The following is a 22,744-nucleotide window of genomic DNA, read 5'->3' as shown; positions in this document are numbered from 1 at the left end:
TCTAATGGAGCCATATGCACATCAAGATGATAGACAAAATGATGTGGAGGCTTGAAATGTATGCTTTGACATGTACCTGGATTTGAGAATCAAATGATTTTACTTTGATGATATCAAGCACATTTGAAGAAGAGGGTATTGTTGCAACTTAATGACTGCCTAGAACCATATTTCAATATGGTTGTGATGCCCCTGGTCCACTTGCTGATTTGGATCATCTTGGATGTCTTCTTCTTCCATGACCTTCAAACCTTTCTCTTTTTTCTGATTGTTCTCTTGAATACATGGAGGACTTGACGATAACCATGAGGGAGCTTTCTCAATCTCTGATTTTATTGTCTGCTCTTCATCAAGTGTAGCCTGTGATTCTTTGATCTTCTCTTTCAAATTCTTTCTCTGCATGTTTTCCCTCAGTGGCATCAAGAGAATCATTTTTTTGTAATAATCTTCCTGAGCTATGGTGAATACCATTGCGCTCAAGAGGAGATGTTTGGAAGTGTTGTACTTGAGCATTGTTTTTTGGCCTTATGATACAGATATTGTCCTTGATGGAAACTCACTCGATGAAAGATCGCAGTATAGCAGGTAAACAGCAAAGAATTACAGATTAGTCTTCACAGAATAAAGAAAGAGAGATATACGCAGGTTCACCATTAACCAAGTTGTGTATACACGCAGGTTCACTGTATACAAGTCGCGTATACATACACACACACTTTCATAGAAGGAAAAGCGTGTATACCTTAGAAAACTAAGTTTCTGTTCCGAGTTATTTGGTCCATGGTATTTTGATCCATGGTATTGGTCCAAGGTATCTGGTCTAAGGTATTGGCCCCAGGTATTTGGTCCAAGGTATTGGTCCTAAGTGGTTTTGGTCCATGGTATTGAGAAAGGCCTAAAAACTATAAAAGGAAGAGAAGATCATTAGGCCAAGGTGTGCAAGTATCGAATATCTGATGAAGTGTGAGATCTAGTATGCAAGTTATTGGGTTATGGTGCGTTGCCGGATGTGAACCAAGGATGAACCTTAGCGGATGACGAGGTATTAGATCTAAAGATGGATCGGGATGTTAAGGCGTAAAATGAACTATCATTATGTGTTTTTGCTCATGTATATTCTAGATCTGAATACTGACACATATATTATTTTGTAAATGATGATGTGGGTATAACTAAATTCTGGAATAGCTGCAAAACTCTAAATTTATATTTGTAGATGTATACGTTGGTTGGCTTTGAGAAAAGTGCGTATACACGCAGGTTCGACACATGGAAGTAGCGTATACCTTATAAAATATGTTTTAGTTGCTTCTGTTTGTTGTTGCAGAGTTATGGGTTTTGGCTTGGGTTCTGGTTACTGTATTCTGGTGACAGTATTTTGAAAGATAAGATTGATGGGTTTTCAAAGTGATTAATTGATTCGGTTGTGGTTGGTTCAAAAGGTGATTGGTTGACGTAGATATATTTGATGATTGAATTATAGTTATGATGTTGTTGATGGATCTAGTCTGAAAATTTATGAAACGTGGTCCTTGGAGAACGAGAGAAGGTCATAGCCATCTGTAGGTCGGCGCCTATGTACCAGTAATCATATTGGCTAGTACAAGAGCTAGGGGGTTGTAGCTCCCTTCCAGTAGTAGTTAGAAAATGATAGAAGGTTGCAGCCTTCTGCAGGTAGAAGCCTGCGTACTGGTATAAGTCTGCACCAATATAAAATTGTAAACAGAATTTTCTTATTAAAAGAAGACAGAGATGACAGCAGCAGGTTCTTTTTACCCACATTGGGTTTCCACCTTATATCTTGGTGTTCATGTGTGATGCTTATGCTTTATTCTGCTTTTACTACACTATTTATTTAATATCTGACATACTGGTTAAAGTTCAATACATGATAAATTGGGTAAATCAAAAGTTCTCTGCATATATGATGGTTGCTTTAATAACAGTCATGTGTACACGTTGGTTCACTTAGCTAAAGTAGCGTATGAAAATCTACCTATGGAAATGAAAAATTATTGAGTTAATAATACTGATTCACCCCCCCCCTCTCAGTATTATTTCCAACAATTTCTATCAGAGCAGGTCCTTTAGAGGAAGCTTGATTGCTTGAAGGAAGATCCATCATCATGAGTAATCAAGAAAGCGGGGGATCCATCAGATCGCCAATATTTTATGGGAGAAACTTTGTTTATTGGAAGATAAGAACCACAACCTACCTTCAATCACTTGGAACATATGTCTGGGAAATCGTGGAAGGAGGATATACATTTCCATCAACAATTCCTACAGATACAACAGGTAAAAAGAAATATGAAACCAATGTCAGGGTTGTCAATACATTATTGGGAAGTCTGTCACAATCAAAGTTTGTCAACGTTATGCAGCTCAAATCAGCCAAAGAAATATGGGACAAAATCGTTATAAGCTACGAAGGAGACTCTCAGGTAAAATGTGCAAAACTGCAAACTCTCAGAATTCAATATGAAACTCTTAAGATGCACAATGATGAAAGTATTGCTAGTTACTTCTTACATATAGATGAGGTTGTTAATTGCATGAAACATCTGGGTGAAGAAATAAAGGAAGTTACCTTAGTTGAGAAAGTTTTAAGATCCTTCTCTGCTAAATTTGAATCAAAAGTATTTTCCATAGAAGAAAAACAAGATCTACAGAGTATTACTATGGCACAGCTTCATGGAATCTTAACTGCCTTTGAGATGAGAAAAGGAGGCCCATAATATATGAGAGAAGCCGCATTTAAAGCTTCAGCAAAAGGAAAAGAAGAACTCAATGAATCATGACATATTTTAGAAGAAGAAGATGAAGTAAACTTTGTCAAGAAGCTTCAACAGGGTTCCGAAAGATTTAGAGTTAAACTATCTTTCAAATGTTTTTCCTGTGATAGAGTCAGTAATTATGCTACCAAATGTCCTCATAAAGATAAATATGATAAAGGGAAGGAATCTGCAAAATGGAAAAGAAAACAAAGTGTAAGTAAAAAGAGCTACTATACTCATGAAGATAGCGATGGATTATCAAATAGTGATGAAGATGAACATAGTAATGACTCTATACTTCTAATGGCTTATGAAGATGATAAATTTTTGGATGCTTTAGAAGAAGATGAACTTCATGAAGAAATCTCTAAACTCAAAATCTGTTTAGAAGAAAAGAATATGATTATAGATACCTTGACATATCAACTTGATGAAAGAGAAAAACACAATGAAAAACTAGAATGTGAAATTGTGGGTCTAAGAAAGGATCTTGAGAAGACAAAATCTCTCAATCTTAGATTTGTTAAAGGATCAGAAACCTTAAATGAAATTATCAAATTGCAGCATTCTCCTCTAATAAAGACAGGTCTTAGATATACTAAAGAAGCACCTCAATCACAGAAGCCGTCAACCTCCACTAAAAACTATCTTGATGCAGCAAAGAATAATGAACAGTATGACAATCATCAGCAAAGGCATAAAGAAGATCACCAGGTAAATTAGTCTCAGTTTGCTCCAAGGATGAACAGAAGTCACAACCAACCTCAGGTAAACCATACTTAATTTTTTTCAAATATGAATAGAAACTACAATCACCAAATCAATAGATTCAATAATCACAGGAATTTCTTCAATGGTTAATGTTTCTCATGTCATAATTTTGGACAAAAAGCTGCTCAATGTGTTTATTACAAAACCATCATCATTAGAGAAGCACGAAATCAAATTAATGTGACAGGGATCAAGAAAAGTTCCTATAATAACTTTTCTCTTCTTGAAAATGAAATAGAATGCTCAATCTGTAACAATTTTGGCCATGAAGAATGTTATCTCAAAATCAGGCCCTGGAAGGCTGCAGACCAGGAAGACTTCAAGTAACTATTTCAACCTACTTTAGGCTGAGGCTTAGCCTCCTCAACCTGAGAGGGCTCTCTCTTAAAGGATTAATGATTTTGATTAAAGCTAAGATGGCTAACTCTTATAGAACAACTGTGAAAATATGAATGCTGGAAAAACATTAAGCATCTATCCATTGGGCTTATGGAGTCAACAACACCTCAATATAACAGTGAACTCAACCTTACATAGAAGTCAGGGCACTCAGCATTTAGATATTCAGAACATAAATCATATAGGACCACAGTTTATAAATGCATACAGGAAATCAGAGCACATTCAGTGAGTTCTGAGTGATTATACATCTATACCACTGTAAAAATTATGGAAAGAACAAGATCACATATTCTGAACAATAGAAATCCCTCATGAATCATGAGAAGTAAAGTCAAAATTATATTACTGAAATGAGTCTTTACATAAGCCAAATACAAGCGGTATCATAAAATTTTCCAACCCTCATTACATTGCTGTTTCAACTATATATAGAGTTCTTATTCTAACTGATCGAGATTCCTCCTCAAGCATGAGGGGAAGTCGAAGTCTACTTCTAATGACACCTATTAACCCTTTAACTAACTAATAAATACAACTGACTACTAATTGACAGCTTTAGAAACCTAAAACAATTAGGATTCTAATTCTACATCATGCTGAACATAGCATTTATTACAATCAAGATTTATTCCCTGACAAGTGGTCTCTTTTAGTTTGGCTGTGGTAGGTGCTCGAAGCTTCTTACTGGTCCTTAATGTTGTATCCCTTTACCTCTGATGAGAAACAAGAAACTGTCCCTATTTTTATGCCTTTGTTTTCCTCAAAGATATTCGGAAGTAATTAGCCATGTTGATTTTCTTGAATTAGTAATGAGTGCCACGTCCTTCGTGTGTTGTAAGCCTTTCCCATGTACCTGTGTGATGACAAAACCTTTCAAAAAGATTTGTTGCTTTGTCAATCATAATTGATCAACTCAATTGTAATATGCAGCTACAGCAGTTTCGTAGCGCGCTACGAAACTGCTGTGTAATTTCAAAAGCACAGTCTTCCTTTCATAGCTACATGATCGCCACTGTTTATGGCTTAAGACTGCTCTTCTCTAATTACAAAATTTGGATGTTTGACCTCATTACAGCTGGCATTTCCATAATGCAAAAACAGCAACCATCTTATTCAAGCTTACTCTGTCCAAATCACTAATAATCTCTTCACACTTGATAATGTGACGCATAAAGTTATCAGCGTATAGCTTTGAAGACTTTGATTCAACAATATGAACAATATCCTCATCAATATAAAAGTCAACATCCGCATTTGATATAATTCTTCCATCATGATCAATTGCATGAGTCTTATGCTTGTATGTCATAAGAGTTGTCCTTAAGGTAGACTCATCAACGTCCATAAAATTCGCGAGCTTTTCCATTGAGATGGATGTATACAACTTCAAGAAGCTCCGTAGACCTGACAAAAGTTGTTGTTGTCTTACTTCTGATAAGAACAGCTTCAACTGAAGCCTATATGCATCCTGGTTATAATTTACAAGAGCTTCATCATAGTTTGGTACTGAAGGAGTAATAAATTTAGGACAGGCATATGAAAAAAGTTCGTCATACACAGCCTCATCACTTCTCTGCATTCTTGCCATCTTCTCTCCATACTTCTCTTTCAGCTGATTGTTCACATTTTCCTCAACAAGCTTCATTTGTGGACAGATAGAGAGGCATATAGCCAATAGAGCATACATCTGTTCATTTTTCTTCAGAATTTGGTCAAACTGTGGAGACTTTTGATGGAACTGTTTGGTCTTTATTATATACAACAGAACTTGATTGAAGGCCCATATTGCCTCAACATACCTTCTCAACATAAGGTTGGCGAATCCATAATAATAAATAGTTGTGATATGGCTTCCAATCACTGAATTGTAGACACCTGTCTGGTTAACATCTATAGGTGCCAAGCACTTGAGTCCACTGTAATAATCTCCAAGAAGGCAATGTACACGAAGTAGACCAATAATACTAAAGTATCCCAGAACCTTCAGAACATTGCTTCCTCCATTGTAGTCATATCCATCAGTTGCAGTAAATGTTAAATTACCTTCTTTCTCTTCCTCTAGGATCTGGATGATCACAGACTTCTCAACAAGAGCCTGTAAATAGTTGAGCACACCATAGACATTCCACACCTCATCACATTCCCGCAGAAAAGCTAGTTCTTGATCAGTCTTCTGTGTTAGTAGAAAACAAGGGGAAGATATCTGTCACAGGCATTGCTGCTTTTTCCACCAACTCTCCAGGAAGACCATCCCCCTCAGCTTTGAACAGGTTTTTGAGAGCCATGAAATCTTTCTCTATTATTTCAGAATCGGACTTTGAAAAAGCACGAGAAGGACCTCCCCCCAGCAATACCAACAAAAAACCATCAAAACAGGCCTTCATTAATGCTGTAAAAACACGAGTATGAACTCTCGTATGGACAGTATCAGCTATAATTTCTAGGTTTGATTCAAGTTGTTCAAGAAATGGTCCTATCCTTGCACCCGCTATTTCCCCAAGGTATAAACCATCCCAGAGCACAATACTCAAATCATGGAAAACCGCCTTGTATGCAGTACATTCACAAAGCTGCTGAATGCCCTCCTTACTGCCAGCCTGGGAAAATTCGAACTTGGCTTCAGGCGCACTTCCAATGGGTGCAAGAGTATTTTTTGATTTCTGATTATCTTTGGCAAAAAGATCCATCTTCCAACCATAAGATATTCTTTTTTCCAGTTGCTCTGTTTCAGTCCGAATGTGATGTAAGGTGTTGATCCGAACACACAGTTGTGACAGCGTCATAGGCTCAGAACTATTCATTGACACTATCTGAGATTTCCTTTTCTGATGGCTTGATGATTTTTCCTTTTTCTTCCAAAACTTTGACCCAGTTGAGCATCTAGTAAGTGCTAGCAAAAGAGGAACATAACTGTTCTTGGATCCACATCCAGATTTAGTTTGGGAAATATAACGTTGTAGAGCTCTGTCAAGTCCAGCCACAAGATCTGGGAATAGATCTGAATGTTGAGATAATGGAAATTCAAAGAAAGCATCCAGTGTCTCTTCAACAATCCTTAAAACTTCAGCTGCTGAGGGTGCATATTTCTCCTTGTTTGCCACCGGAGTCCAGTCTTCTTGTTGCAAGCTCCTGCCCGCCCATTCGCGAAGTCTCTCTAGTCTTTCTTTGATCCATGTTCTTGACAAGTCTGCCAGAATAGAGTCAACCTCATACGGGGGCATTTCCCTTATGACCCCCTTTCCTCCATCTTCACAGTCCACTGAATCTTCAACATCGATCTGCACAAGGTCCTTCTCTAACTTGTCTGCAGCTTCTAATACATGAACACTTTCAGGTGTCAATGCTATGACACCTGACAAGAACTGCTTCAAATCCCGGCAGACCCTGATCAAATGACACCTAACGACCTAAAACACAGCGGATTCTGATAAGTATGACAGCTGGGTGAGATTTGCTATGGATCAGCACAAAATCACCTAGACCGGGTTTCTGCGCTATGAAATCACATGAAACATGTTGTGCTGCGAAAACACCTAAAACTGACTTATGCGCTACGAAATCACCTAAGGAGCTTTGTAGCACATAATAACTTTTGAACAAAACTGACACATGGAAATTGTGTGAATTATGAGACCAGTGGTGAATGAGGATGCACAGTGGACTCCTAAGACTCAGACTCTAAGCCAAACAAAAACTCAAACCTAGACTAGCACCGAATTTTTTACCATCAAACTAATGTGAGCGGTTTTGAAATTAGAATTCTTAAGTGATAACAAAGAATATGAATGAAGGAGTAAATTTCGACAAATATCTCAAAAGGAGAAAACTCCGTTAAATCCAAAAATATGGAGAAAGAAAGAACCACAAACAGAAAGATGTGGTATAGCCTTGTATGCAGAAGGTCAAGAAAACCAATGGTACATCGACAGTGGATGCTCAAAACACATGACAGGTGACAAAGAAAAACTACACTCATATAATGCCTTAGAAAAGGAAAAGAATGACTCATTTGGAAACAACACTCCTACTGTCATGAAAGGTAAAGGCTCTGTTTTCTTGAAAGAAAAAGTTAAAGCTGGGAATGTTATGTATGTTGATGGTCTAAAGCATAACTGGTTGAGTGTTAGTCAATTGTGTGATCAAGGAAATGAAGTGGTGTTTCGATCAAACGGATGTGTTGTTCGTGAGCTTGATACAGGAGAAACTGTGATCAAAGGTACAAGAATTCCAAACAACTTATACATGCTCAAGGGAGGACAACAACAGTGCTATCTAAGAAAAAATGATGAAAACTGACTATGGCACAGAAGATTGGGACATCTAAGCTTTTCTCAAATAAGAAAAGCATGCAAATTCCAGGTTGTTTGTGATCTTCCAAATATCAACATTCCTGAAAATACTATATGCAAACCATGTCAATTCGGTAAGCAAACTAGATCTCACTTCATCAAAAAGGAAGGGTCAGCTAGTAAGCCTCTTGAACTTGTTCATACTGATTTATGTGGACCATCAAGGAAAAAGTCACCTCATGGAGAAGAATAATTTATATTGTTCATCGATAATTTTTCCAGAATGTGTTGGATAGGTCTTATAAAGCATAAAGATGAAGAATTTGAAAAGTTCAAAGCCTTCAAAGCTTTGGTTGAAAATGAATCAGATCAAAAAATCAAATGCCTCAGATCTGATTAAGGAGGGGAATTTACCTCGGATGAATTCTTTGACTTTTGTGAACAACATGGAATAAAAAGGCAGTTCTCCACTGCAAGGACTCATCAGCAAAATGGAGTGGTAGAAAGGACGAACAGAGCTATTCAACAAATGGCTCGAGCTATGCTAGATGAATCTGGAAGTCCTGCAACCTTCTCAGGTGAAGCTACATTCATCGCCATCACTATTCTCAACCAAGCAAATGTTCGGGTAAACAACACTCAAACTTCACATGAACTATGGTATGGTAAGACTCCTACTATAAAATACTTCAAAGTTTTTGGAAGCAAATGTTACATCAAAAGGACTGATGAAAAACTTCGTAAGTTTGAACCCAGAGTAGATGAATGTATTCTTCTGGGCTACTCTTCCCGAAGTAAATGATATAAATGTTATAATAAAAGAATTGGGAAAATTAATGAAAGTATTGATGTTGTGGTTGATGAAGCATGCAAAAATCCAAAACAGACAAAAACTGAAGATTATGACAATGAAGAAGATGAGGATCATTTTCCCACATCAAATCACACTAATTTTGAAGAAGAAACCAATGAAGCACCAGAAGAAGAGATAACGGTAGAAGAAAAGACTTTGTCCAGGTATGTTTAGAAAAATCATCTAGAAACTCAAATTTTAGGGGAAAAAGGCGCAGGTGTGCAGACAAGAAGAACTATTACAGAAGCCTCAAGCTATCTAACATTACTATCTTCCACCGAACCTCAAAATGTAAATGAAGCATGCAAATATGAATGTTGGGTCAAGGCCATGAATGAAGAACTTGAGAAAATTGAAAAGAATAATACTTGGGAATTAGTTCCTAGACCTCATGATAAGAATATCATAGGAACTAAATGGATATTCAAAAACAAGTTGAACGAAAATGGAGAAGTTATTAGAAACAAGGCCAGACTTGTTTGTAAAAGATATGCTCAACAAGAAGGTATGGATTTTGAAGAAACTTTTGCACATGTGGCTAGACTTGAAGCCATAAGAATGTTTCTTGCTCTTTCTAGTTTTCAGAAATTCAAAGTATACCAAATGGATGTAAAATCTGCCTTTCTTAATGGAGACTTAGAAGAAGAAGTCTATATTGAACAACTAGAAGGATTCATTCTTGGAAATGATGCAAAACTTGTATGCAGACTCAAAAAGGCTCTCTATGGTCTAAAATAGGCTCCAAGGGCCTGGTATTACCGTCTTGACAAATATCTCCACCTACAGGGTTTATCAAAGGGGTCAGCAGATAACAATCTATATACAAAGATTGACACTAGTAAATTGCTAAAAATTGTTTTTTATGTTGATGGTATCATTTTTGGTAGCAATGAAGAATCTATGGGTCAGAATTTTGCTTTAGTAATGCAGTGAGAATTTGAAATGTCCTTGCTTGGTGAGCTTACCTATTTTCTTGGTCTACAAGTTCAACAAAATAAAGATGGTATTTTTCTCTCACAAACCAAATATCTCCAACAGTTCTTGAAAAAGTACGGCATGGAAGATTCTAAACCAGTATGTACCCCAATGGTAACGAGATGCAGTCTCAGCTCAAATGATGAATCAGCAGCAGTACATCAACCAACTTACAGATCCATGATTGGCAGTCTGCTTTATCTAACAGGTACCCGACCTGACATCATGCATGCAATAGGAATAGTTGGAAGCTTCCAAGCAAATCCAAAGGAATCACACATTCAGGCAGTCAAAATGATTTTCAAATATCTTCAAGGAACATAGAGCTTTGGTTTATGGCATCCTAGAGATACAGATCTTACACTTCAGGGATATACAGATGCAGATTAAGCAAGAAGTGTTGATGATAGAAAAAGCACTAGTGATGGTGCATTCTATATGGGTTCCAGGTTAGTGTCTTGGTTCAGCAAGAAACAAAGTTCAATTGCATTATCTACAGCTGAAGCAGAATACGTGGCTGCTGCATCTTGCTACACACAACTACTTTGGATGATGCAAACTTTGAAAGACATTCAGATCACATGTACTCCACCCATCTTCATTCTATGTGATAACCCAAGTGCCATCAGTATTTCAAAGAATCCAGTCATGCACTCCAAGACCAAGCACATACCCATCAAATATCATTTTCTACATGAACAAGTGCTTGAAAAAAAGGTCAAATTGGAGTATGTTCCCTCCAAAGAATAGGTTGCTGATATATTCACTAAACCACTGCCCAGAGAGACATTTGAATATCTCAAACAAAAGTTGGGAGTAGTTGCTGCATCATCCTGCTATTAAATCCTATTTTTTCAGAGAAAGGTGGTTATACACGAGTTCATGAAGCGTAGTCGCGTACATACACGGGTTTCTGTGGGCACAGTCGTGTATATGTTGGTTTGAAGAAAAGTAGTGGGCCAAACTCAAAAAAAAAGGGGTCTGCTATGGTTCTGTCAATTATCTGCTCTGTTTGATGATGGTTACAATCTGCTAATAACATGTGGAAATATATTGGTCCTCATAAAGTTGTTGATAACTTGATGTATATCTGATTGATGATGATGCTTTGATATCTCTTACTGACATATGCAATGATCAGATCTGACAGTGAACAGGTGGAACAGGTTCAGGGGGAGAACATGGTATGCTTCTAATAAAGCATTGTTGGCATTATGACTAGAAGTCTTTGGTACCTAATGAGTTCTTACTTTATGATGATAGGTTGATACTCACATATGTTGATTATCATGGTTGATGATGTGGGATGTTCCCTAATGATGATATAATGAAGGTTCTTGTGGAAAGATCATGCAGTTCTTGATAAAGATGTCTATGGTGTTTTCACATACATATGATATAATTTTGTGCTACACTTGGAGATATCACATATGCTTAGTTGATTCATGGAAGGTTATGGTAAGGGAACGAAGCAAGTTGATTTTGATGAAATCAAGAGGATGAGTTGATATATGCTGACATACTTTGTCACAGGTTGATGATATTTTGGGAATTAATGATGGACACATACAGGTTGCTAGTTTGGATGTTGTTGATAGATGTTACTAATGGTGTAGATCATATGATAGTTGTTGATGACTATCATGGTCTTGTTTAAGATATTTGGTCTCTGTTACATATATCATGTATATCATTTAATGTAAAGGTCGTGAAAAGACCTAATTTGTAACCCCATTATGCATGGGATGGATGATGTAATTTTTCTTGTTTTTTCATGTATAGACAATTGGTATATCCCCACTTGGTTGGGTGGATGAGTCAAATTTGGTATATCCCCACTTGGTTGGGAGATGGATGTATGTATGAGTTGTTGATGATAGGAAGGTCATTGGTGATGTATGTATAAAGTCATGTTATTCTTTTAGAACATCTTTCTGCAGACCTTGCTTGTGCTTAGGGGGAGCATGGACTCGATCATGGTAGATCAATCAACACACTTCAACATATCAGAGAATTTAGCATGTACTTCAGGGGAGCATGACCCTTTGCCCTTAATGTCAAAGGAGGAGAGTGACTTGGTGTGGTTGTTGCCATCAAGTCCAAAGGGGGATACTGTTGGCATTATGATACAGGTCCTTGATGGAGCTCACTCAAACGAAAGATCATAGTATAGCAGGTAAACAGCAAAGAATTACAGATCAGTCTTCATAGAATAAAGAAAGATAGGTATACGCAGGTTCACCATTGACCAAGCTGCTTATACATGCAGGTTCACTGTATACAAGTCATGTATACGTACACATGCACTTTCATAGAAGCAAAAGCGCGTATACCTTAGAAAACTAAGTTTCTGGTCTGAGGTATTTGGTCCAAAGTATTTTGATCCATGGTATTGGTCCAAGGTATCTGGTCCGAGGTATTGACCCCAGGTATTTGGTCCAAGGTATTGGTCCTAAGTGGTTTTGGTCCATGGTATTGAGAAAGGCCTAAAAACTATAAAAGGAGGAGAAGATCATTAGGCCAAGGTGTGCAAGTATCGAATATCTGATGAAGCCTGAGATCTAGTATGCAAGTTATTGGGTTATGGTGCATTGTTGAATTTGAACCAATGATGAACCTTAGTGGATGATGAGGGATTAGATCTAATGATGGATCAAGATTTTAAGGTGTAAAATGAACTATCATTATGTGTTTTTTCTCATGTATATTCTAGATCTGAATACTGACACATATATTATTTTGTAAATGATATGATCTGGGTATAACTAAAGTCTGGAATAGCTGCAGAACTTTGAATTTATATTTGTAGATGTATACGCTGGTTGGCTTTGAGAAAAGCGCATATACACGCAGGTTCGACACATGGAAGTAGCGTATACCTTATAAAATATGTTTTAGTTGCTTCTGTTTGCTGTTGCAGAGTTCTAGGTTCTGGCTTGGGTTCTGGTTACTGTATTCTGGTGACAGTATTCTGAATGATCAGATTGATGGATTGTCAAAGTGATTGATTGATTCGGTTGTGGTTGGTTCAAAAGGTGATTGGTTGATGCAAATATATTTGATGATTGAATTATAGTTATGATGTTGTTGATGGATCTAGTCTGAAAATTTATGAAACGTGGTCCCTGGAGGAAGAGAGAAGGTCATAGCCTTCTATAGGTCGGCACCTACATACCAACAATCATATCGGCTAGTACAAGAGCTAGGGGGTTGTAGCTCCCTTCCAATAGTAGCTAGAAAATGAGAGAAGGTTGTAGCCTTCTACAGGTAGAAGCCTACGTACTCGTATAAGTCTGCACTAGTACAAAATTGTAAACATAAGTTTCTTATTATTAAAAGAAGATAGAGACGACAACAACGGGTGGTTTTTACCTACATTGGGTTTCCACCTTATATCTTGGTGTTCATGTGTGATGCTTATGCTTTATTCTACTTTTACTACACTGTCTAATTAATATCTGACATACTGGTTAAAGTTCAATACATGATAAATTGGGTAAATCAAAAGTTCTCTGCATATACACTGGTTGCTTTATAACAGTCGTGTGTAGACCCTGGTTCACTTAGCTAAAGTAGTGTATGAAAATTTTCCTATGGAAATGAAAAATTATTGAGTTAATAATATTGCTTCACCCCCCCTCTCAGTATTATTTCCAACAATGGGCTGAGCTACTTCAATGTGTGGGTTTGGAAATGGTGGTACAGGTAGTTGAGTGAGAGTGTATATTTGAGATGGATGTGGTTGGAATTGGGGTAGTGGTGGAGGTGAATGGTAAGGATAACATGGAGTTGTGTATGGAGGATATTGAGCAAAATACTGAGGATATTGTGGATGGCTCCCATAAGTTCCTTACCAACTTTGTTGCCAAGATTGGTTTTGGGGCTGAGATGGCCAATGTTTCCAAGGAAAGGGTGTGTTCCAATTACTTTGAGATGGATGTGCATATGCTTGAAATTGTGAATTAGGTTATTGCATCATACTAGGTTGAATAGTTTTCCATGGTCCTCTTCGAGTTACATAACATAGCTGCATTGGCAATTGACTTTCTCAATTGTCCTCTTGGTGAACTTCCTTCAACCTTGGTAATGAGGAGAAACATTTAACATCATGTGATTCTGCATGGACAACACAAACAACTTCTTTTTTCTCATTTTGTGTTCTTAACATTTCTACTCTTTCAGTTAGATTGCTAAGAATTTCTGTTTTAAAGTCATCAAACAAATTTCCAAGTTTAGCTTGACTTACTGATATTGATGCTGATTGACTTACTATTGCCTTTCCTCTTGATATGTGTTTGCATTTTTCACAAATTTCTTCAAATAATAATTGATATACATCACCTCTACTCATGAGATCAAGAATATCAATCCACTCATCTTTAATTGTTCTAAGTAAGAGGGTTTTTAGTGTGTTAGATCCTAAATGATGCAGTTTTCCCCTCTTAACATTATACATGAACCTCTCTATTAGATCCTCTAGACTTTCATCTTCTCTTTGATTCATTCTAGAGATTTCTTCTTTAAGATCATGATCTTTATATTTTTCTAAAAATATCTTTTGCATACCATTCCATGATCTTATTGAATTAGTCCCTAAACACATGAACCATTTAAGAGCTCTATCCTTCAATGTTGCTGGAAACAATCTCAGTTTTTCAGTTTTTAATAAGTAACCACAAGATCTACAAATAATTTCAAATTCAAAGAGAAAGGTTTCCCGATCCTCTGACCTTAGAACATGAAATTTTGGAAGAAAACATGGAGGGATGTTCTTCATGTTCACATTATCATCGGTATCTTGAATGGGAAATCCGAGAGGATCTTCCTCATTGCCATCATCTCCATCCATTTCTTTTACATATTTGCCATCTTGTTCTTCTACCTGTAAAAGTGAATGGTGATGTGACTCTTACTGCACCACGTGATCAAATGGGGGGGTGGGTTGGTGTTGGAGAAATTTTGTTTTTGTTTTTATGATTGAATGAAAACTATAATGCAATGCACTTTGAAATGAAATATGCCTAATCCTTTAGGTTTACAGGACAACCTTTTGTAGCTGACTTGATTTGTCCATATCTCCCAAATGGTAGAATGGATTGACATTAAACATTCTAAGCATGTTTCCATCATCATTATGCACCTCCCCATAAAAAACATTTAGTCAATGGATCCACAAATCCCAAGAAAAACTAAAAATGGCTGAAGGTAATCGAGGCCGATTTCTTGGAAATTGTGCACTGGTATTTTTTGAAATTTCTTGGGCATGTTACCATCATCCATATGCAGCTCCCCATGAAACAATTTTTTAAATGGATGCACAGATATCGAGAAAATGCAAAAATGGTTGTAGGTGATGGAGGTTGATTTCTCGAAAACTGTGCATTGGAATTTGTTGAAATTTCTTGAGCATGTTACAATCATCCACATGCATCTCCCTTGAAACATCTTGGAAAATGGATACATGGTTTTCAAGTTACTGCAAAAACAAATTTCTGCTCTATGTATTTTTGTACCCTGTAGTAATACAGAGAATTCTGTAGTTTTTTAGGACAACAAGCAAACTGAATGGTAGAAGCCTGAGAATGATTGGTGGATGGTGAAAATAGATGAGGGTGATGGATTGGCATGGCCTTAGCCTTGTTGGATCATTTGAGCAAAGGAAGAGAAAGTCAGTATTTGACTTCTTTTGACTAGCCTTGACCAATTTTCCTTTTGGTACCAACTTTTTCTTATTGCTTGCAGATGTTGGAGAGTACATGCATTCATTAGAGAGATACATGAAGCAAATCTTTTTTTATTTTTTCCTTTTTTTTTTCTTCTAGGCCTACTAGCCACCTCAAGGAGGTTTTTAACTAGTAGGTTTGCCTAGGCGCCTCAAAAGAGGTTTTCACCTAGGATCTTTTCTTTCTCTCCTCTTTTTTCTTTTTTTCCCAACCCATTGACCACCTCATGGAGGTTTTCAATTAATGAGCTAAACTAAGGCGCCTCAAAGGAGTTTTTCACGTGATTTTTTTTTCTTTTTTTAATTTTTAAATTTTTTTTTTTACCGTACTCTACTTGAAAAACAAAATAGCTTTCAAGTATAAGAATATTTCCAATGGAGCCATGTGCACATCAAGACGACAAACAAAATGAAGTGGAGGCTTGAAATGTATGCTTTGACATGTACCTGGATTTGAGAGATAAAATGATTTGATTTTGATGATATCAAGCACATTTGAAGAAGAGGGTATTGTTGCAACTTAATGACCGTCTGGAACCATATTTCAATATAGTTGTGATGTCCCTGGTCCACTTGCTGATTTGGATCATCTTGGATGTCTTCTTTTTCCATGACCTTCAAATCTTCCTCTTTTTGTTGATTTTTCTCTTGAACACATGCAAGACTTGATGATAACCATGAGGGAGATTTCTCAATATCTGATTTTATTGTTTGCTCTTCATCAAGTGCATCCTATGATTCTTTGATCTTCTCTTTCAAATCTTCTTTCTTTGCATGTTGTCCCCCAATGGCATCAAGAGAATCACCTTTTTTTAATAATCTTCCTAAGCTATGGTGAATACCATTGAGCTCAAGAGGATATGTTTGGAAGTGTTGTACCTCGGCATTGTAAGTGAACTTAGCTAATTCAATGTGCGGGTTTGAAAATGGCGGTACAGGTTTTTCAATGGGAGTGTAAATTTGAGATGTATGTGGTTGAAATTGTGGTGGTGGTGGAAGTGAATGGTAAGGATAACATGGAGATGGGTATGGAGGATATTGAAGAAAATACTGAGGATATTGTGGATGGCTCCCATAAGTTCCTTGCCAACCTTGTTGCCAAGATTGGTTTTGGGGTTGAGATGGCCAATGTTGTCAAGGAAACGGTGCGTTCCAATTACTTAGAATGCATGTGCATAAGCTTGAAATTGTGAATTAGGTTCTTGCATCATACTAGGTTGAATAGGCTACCATGGTCCTCTTGGAGTTACATAACATAGTTGCATTAGCAATTGACTTGCTCCATTGTCCTCTTGGTGAACTTCCTTCAACCTTGGTAATGAGGAGCAAAATTTAACATCATGTGATTCTGCATGGACAACACAAACAACTTCTTTCTTCTCATTTTGTATTCTTAACATTTCTACTTGTTCGGTTAGATTGCTAAGAATTTATGTTATAAAGTCATCAAACAAATTTCCATGTTTAGCTTGACTTACTGATCTTGATGCTGATTGACTAACTCTTGCCTTTCCTCTTGATATGTGTTTGCATGTTTCACAAATTTCTTCAAATGATAATTAATATACATCACATCTACTCATGAGATCAAGAATATCAATCCATTCATCTCTAATTGTTCTAAGTAAGAGGGTTTTTAGTGTGTTAGATCCTAAATGATGTAGTTTTCCCCTCTTAACATTATACATGAACCTCTCTATTATATTCTCTAAACTCTCATCTTCTTTTTGATTCATTCTAAATATTTCTTCTTTAAGATCATGATGTTTGTATTTTTCTAAAAATATCTTTTGCATATCATTCCATGATCTTATTGAATTAGTCCCTAAACTCATGAACCATTTAAGAGCTCTATCCTTCAATGTTGACGGAAACAATCTCAATTTTTGAGTTCTTAATAAGAAACCATAATATCTACAAAAAATTTCAATCAAAGAGAGAGGTTTCCGGATCCTCTGACCTTAGACCATGAAATTTTGGAAGAAAACATGGAGGGATGTTCTCCATGTGCACATTACCATCAATCTCTTGAATGAGAAATCCGAGAGGATCTTCCCCATTGTCATCATCTCCATCAATTTCTTTTGCATTCTTTGCCATCTTCTTCTTCTACCTACAAAAGTGAATGGTGATGTGCCTCTTACTGCACTATGTGATCAAATGGGGGTGGCGGGGGGGGGGGGGGGGGAGGGTGGATTGGTATTGGAGAAATTTTGTTTTTGTTTTTATGATGGAATGAAAACTATAATGCAATGCACTTTGAAATGAAATATGCCTAATGTAATTATTTTTTTGTTTTTGCAAAAAGTAAAAAGAAATGAATCAACTAGGGAAGAAAACAATTCATACTTTGACACCTCCTCGGCAACGGCACCAAAAAGTGACGAGCCTCGGTATTGCAACAAGAATGCTACAACTCCCAAGGCTACTGACTTTAATTATCAACCCGGGGTTCGTACAAACTTAAGAGGTATCAACACTATATGTGCAACATACAATGTGTCCTTCCTTCGCTATCATGATGTAATGGAGTGCATGTATTGAAGTCAAATCCTAAACTAATTGTAGAAAATGAAATGTTCGAAATAGAACCTTAACATATTGCAAGAAAGAAAGTACAAGGAAAGAAACCTATTCTAATTGCATAAAGATCATGAACTAAATGTAAAAGAAACCTAGCTTAACCCTATTTATCACATGTGATGATTTAAACTAACTGAGCATGAAATATAATCTAGAGAGTACTAACTATTGTGTGCATGTGTAAATATAAAAGAACTCATTTTTAAAATCTTTTTTCTTTATAAATGCAAATGCCAATCTATCATTGATCATTGGTAGGGGAGGCAAGTGTGGAACAAGAGGTTTAAAATGGTCTTGATGGCATGGAGGTCAAGTAGAGGCCTAATCCCAGCTTCAATGATGTTTTTTCTCAATTTTGGCTTAAAACAGGCTTTCCTACAAGGATGCTACAGTGATTTCCTACACGATCCTCTGATTTACTACAGGATGTTACATATTTACTATACGAAATTATAATTCATCGAATGACCAAGAAAATCAAATCCAAATTGGATGGGAAAAATTTTGTTATTAACTAGGATGTCTTAGGTCCCCATTCCAAGTGGAATCACTCAAAAATACCACTGTTAACCCATGTTAAAAAATAGAAAAACATTACTAGTCGAAAATCTAGAAATTTGAAAACTAGTGAGCTAGTAAATCTAAAAAATTCCTCCCCGAATGCGGGTGATATGTGAGACGGGACAGGCGTGGGTGGCTGGACACATGCCGACCTTCGGCCATCACGTGGCACCCACAGCAAACAGCAGGAAAGGACGCAGGTGGTTTAAGGCAAAGAGGCAGGGGATAGTAAATGCCTGGAGAAGTTATTCGGCCCAGTGGATGGCAACAGTAATGGCGGATGTGATCCCGAGCAGGGTAGGTGAGGAGGATGGGAATAAAACAGGGTATGAGCAGGGAATGTTGGTGGTTATGCAGACGACTGGCCTCTCTGTCTTCGTAGTGATACCTTCTCAGACGGACGGGCTCACCACTCGTTCGACTCCGATAGCAGAAAGTCTGGTTCAACTCGCGGCTTGTTGGAATTCTCGTCCCTCAATGGTGAGACCTCGACAGCGTATGCTTAGCCGTCGAGGCACTTCCAGAGGGGGGGTCTCTCGCAGGCATGAAGGGGATAGTGTTGGCCATTGTTGCCACTGCAATCTTGCTAGCTCTATTGGAGCCAACCCCCTACACTCCAGTCAATTCATGGATGCAGGGGCCTCGGGCTCGGCTACCTTGCCAGCCTTTGGCTCCACCATCTTCAATTTCACCAGCTCCACAAATAATCCAAGGATCAGCGCGCATGTTTCTATCCTGTTTGTTGAAAATGCTCAAGACGACGACGACTCCATGGATGAACAAAGGCAACGGATGAATGTCAACCCAGGGCAAGCAGTGCAGGCTCCGGAATCTGATAAGGAGCAAGAGGCAAAGGGACCGGCTTCAGACTCGGAAAATGCTAAGCAAACTCAGAACGTTCAAAAGACGGACACTGGGGAAGAGGCGGCGACATTTCCTACTGATGCTGAAAGAGAAACCTATGGGTGGTGCCGAATTGAGGAAGAGCAAATGGATGAATGAAGGCGCCCGCACTCAAGGTTCTTTTGGCTTTTGCCTGGTCTACTGGTCTTATCGGCTATTTGTATCTGGTTCAGTTATGGTCTCTTTAGTTTTCTGTATTGTCATCTTTGTTTCGGAATTTTTGTTAATGGATTGGGCAAGAACAGTATCCCCTACGAGGGAGGAAATGGATGGTCAATCTCCTTTGTGTCTGATGCCCCTGCGTGGGCTTGCTCCTATGGTCAGCCTTGGTTTTTAGTTTGTTGCCCCTGCGTGGGCTTGCTACTGTGGTCAATCTCAGTCTTAGTCTGGTGCCCCTGCATGGGCGAGAGCTTGTTTTTGTGTTTGGTGCATTATCGGCTCTCGGGTGTTATGCCCAGAGCCTGTCTCTCACTGGTTTCGCCATGATGTATTTTCGACCTCTGTACATATTTTAATAGATTAGTTTTTTTACCGAGAAAAAAAAAAATCTAAAAAATTCGTAACCTAATCAAGTGCAAATGTAATGGGGTAATTTTTGTTATAAGTAAGAGTTTTTTTTTGATCTAATGCAAGTGGAACAGCCTCGATTGAATTTCGTTAGCATACTATAAAAAATAGCATAAATTTACAGTTCTTTGCCACCAAGGAGTTCTAGAAATCTAGATTTAGGAATAAGAAGACTAATACAAGCAGCTCAATGATTACTATGAACTTCCAAATCTTTTCCAAGGATGAAATAATTCTTGTGATTCTGAAAAAGAACTTACATCAACCATTTAACTCAATCCTACAACAAGTAATCATTAACTAAATGCATAAATAGAAAGAAAGAAAAACAAGAGATGCATGTGAATAAGAAGTGAAAAGAAGGAAAGAAAATGGTACAAAAGGGATATGAGGCTCTTAGGATGGCCAAGCCCAAGGAAACTCAGATAAATATGGAGGAGAACAAGATTTAGAAGCTGAACATGGCACCAATATTCATTATTTTCATCAATGCAATTACATCCCTGCAATAAAATACAAGGGAGCTGTAGAAATACGAGTTCTATCCACAAGAACACTAATAAAAATCTCCCCCTAGATGCAAATGCGACTTGGTACTTATACAAAATGATTAGAAATCATTCCCCATGAAAGGAAGAAGGTTTCTCCACCAAAATCCCTTGATTAGTGGATCTGGTCCCCAATACTAGGAATCTGCATTAAATGGCAAAGAACACATTCTCATATTTTCTCAATCATTGGAGTTCCACAATTTGTTCCATAATTCCATAATATCTTATTGATTTATTATTTATTATTGATCCCTCTGAGGTAGGGAACAAGTCCCTAAATTATCCCTCCTTCAAATCTTCATAATCTACCCAATATTCTCATAACATTCCACAAAAATAAATAATATTAGGCACAAATATGCAATTATTCATAAACCTTCCTAATGAATATATTAAAGTTAAAAATACATTATCTAATGCAGAAAGAGAGGTTTAATGTGTTTAAGGATGGTCATAGGCCTTAAATTAATGTTTAATTTCGATGTATGGGCCTTAATTTATGTCTAATTTAGAGGTCCATCATATCCCCCTACAGAAAGTGTTGCTCATCCTCTGAGCAACTTAGTGACTTCATCGTGCCTCATTCATGGCCCTTGTGGCCTCTCTCTTATGCATTAAGAATCTTGGCTCTAAGTTCTACAAGGAAAAGCACAAAAACATATTTATGCAAAGAAAGATCATTGTTTCTTGAGACCATTAGCCTGCCTTCTTCCCCTTATTAAAGATTGGTTCTTGAATAATTTTTTAGTTTGGCAAGGTCTTCCACACCCTTATCAACCTTCTGCTACCTTGTTCTACCATTTGGACACATTTAACTCCTTCAAAATGCATTTAGATGAGAACTAAGACATCTTGTAGTAATTCCTGTCAAAACTATAGGAAACCATGTTAAAACTACAAGAAACCCTTTTTGAGCATAAATGATATTCTAAGCCTAGGACAGGTCCTCAACTTGACTCCCTTGCCTTTTTCCCATTTCTAGGCCTTAGACAAAAGCTAGAAAGAGATTGGAGACCTTTTGGAAAACATATTTTCATCATTGCAGTTTTGAGTTTTGTTTTGATGGTGAATGCCTCAATTCCTTTTTTTGCCTTCTTCTTCTCTCTTGTGGCATAGATTACTGCCTAATGGCATTGGATTTCTCTATTTTGATTAGGTCTCTCTTAAGCTCGGTCATAGTGTCATTTAGCATAATTTTTTCATTTCTTCCTTCTTGTAGCAACATTCTGCCTTCCTATAGTAGTCATTCCTCTTCCTTCACGGTCTTCTAACTGTATGGGAGTGATGAGAAATGATGGAGACAGATTGGATTATAATGCTAGGGCTTAGAGGGAGTAGTGAAGGTTTGTGAAAATGGAGAGGATGCTTTGTTTGTTTTTTTTTTCAAAAATGAAATGGGATGGATGAATGATGAATAGATAGTGAATATGAATTGGATGGAGGGATTAGAGTGTTGTGGTGCCTTGGCCTTTGCAAAAATTTCTTCTTTTAATTGTTGTCCTCATTCCTTGAAATCATCAACCTTCATAATTTGACATTTCAACATTGCATGAATGAAGGAGTGAGCTGCAATTAACTAGTTGAAGGCATTTGAGACTGCTGACCCATCCTTAGCTTATAAAACCCCATCTCTCATGCATTGACAACAAATTTCTAACTATAATATGCTCAATAGAAGAGGTCAAGAATATTGGATACCTATACCTACCTAATGGCCTTCCTGTAGATGTTGTTTGTTGGAGAGCAAAATCCTTGCTTGTATTTGTTGCATGTGTTTTTCTCTTTTTTTC

At 37.3% G+C, this 22,744-nt stretch overlaps 1 protein-coding gene and 1 pseudogene across 1 annotated transcript; both read right to left on the bottom strand.

The window, feature by feature from the left end:
• Positions 1 to 4,981: 4,981 nt before the first annotated feature.
• LOC149159013 (uncharacterized) lies at positions 4,982 to 6,120 on the bottom strand (annotated as a pseudogene).
• A 1-nt stretch (position 6,121) lies between these two features.
• LOC149159012 (protein unc-13 homolog) lies at positions 6,122 to 8,839 on the bottom strand (the record flags this gene model as incomplete). The annotated part of the gene is made up of 2 exons (XM_089434154.1): positions 8,810 to 8,839; positions 6,122 to 7,357 (listed from the first exon to the last, which is right to left on the bottom strand). Coding segments are annotated over exons 1-2 (1,266 nt in total), but the record flags the coding sequence as incomplete, so codon positions are not given.
• Positions 8,840 to 22,744: the final 13,905 nt, after the last annotated feature.

The sequence above is a fragment of the Pinus tabuliformis genome, chromosome 5_2, assembly GCF_031772625.1.
Source record: "Pinus tabuliformis cultivar Carrire ecotype Pingquan chromosome 5_2, CPIR1, whole genome shotgun sequence".
NCBI classification, from domain to species: domain Eukaryota; kingdom Viridiplantae; phylum Streptophyta; class Pinopsida; order Pinales; family Pinaceae; genus Pinus; species Pinus tabuliformis.
Note: the sequence above shows the minus strand (reverse complement) of the source record. Positions and strands in the feature narration are given on the sequence as shown.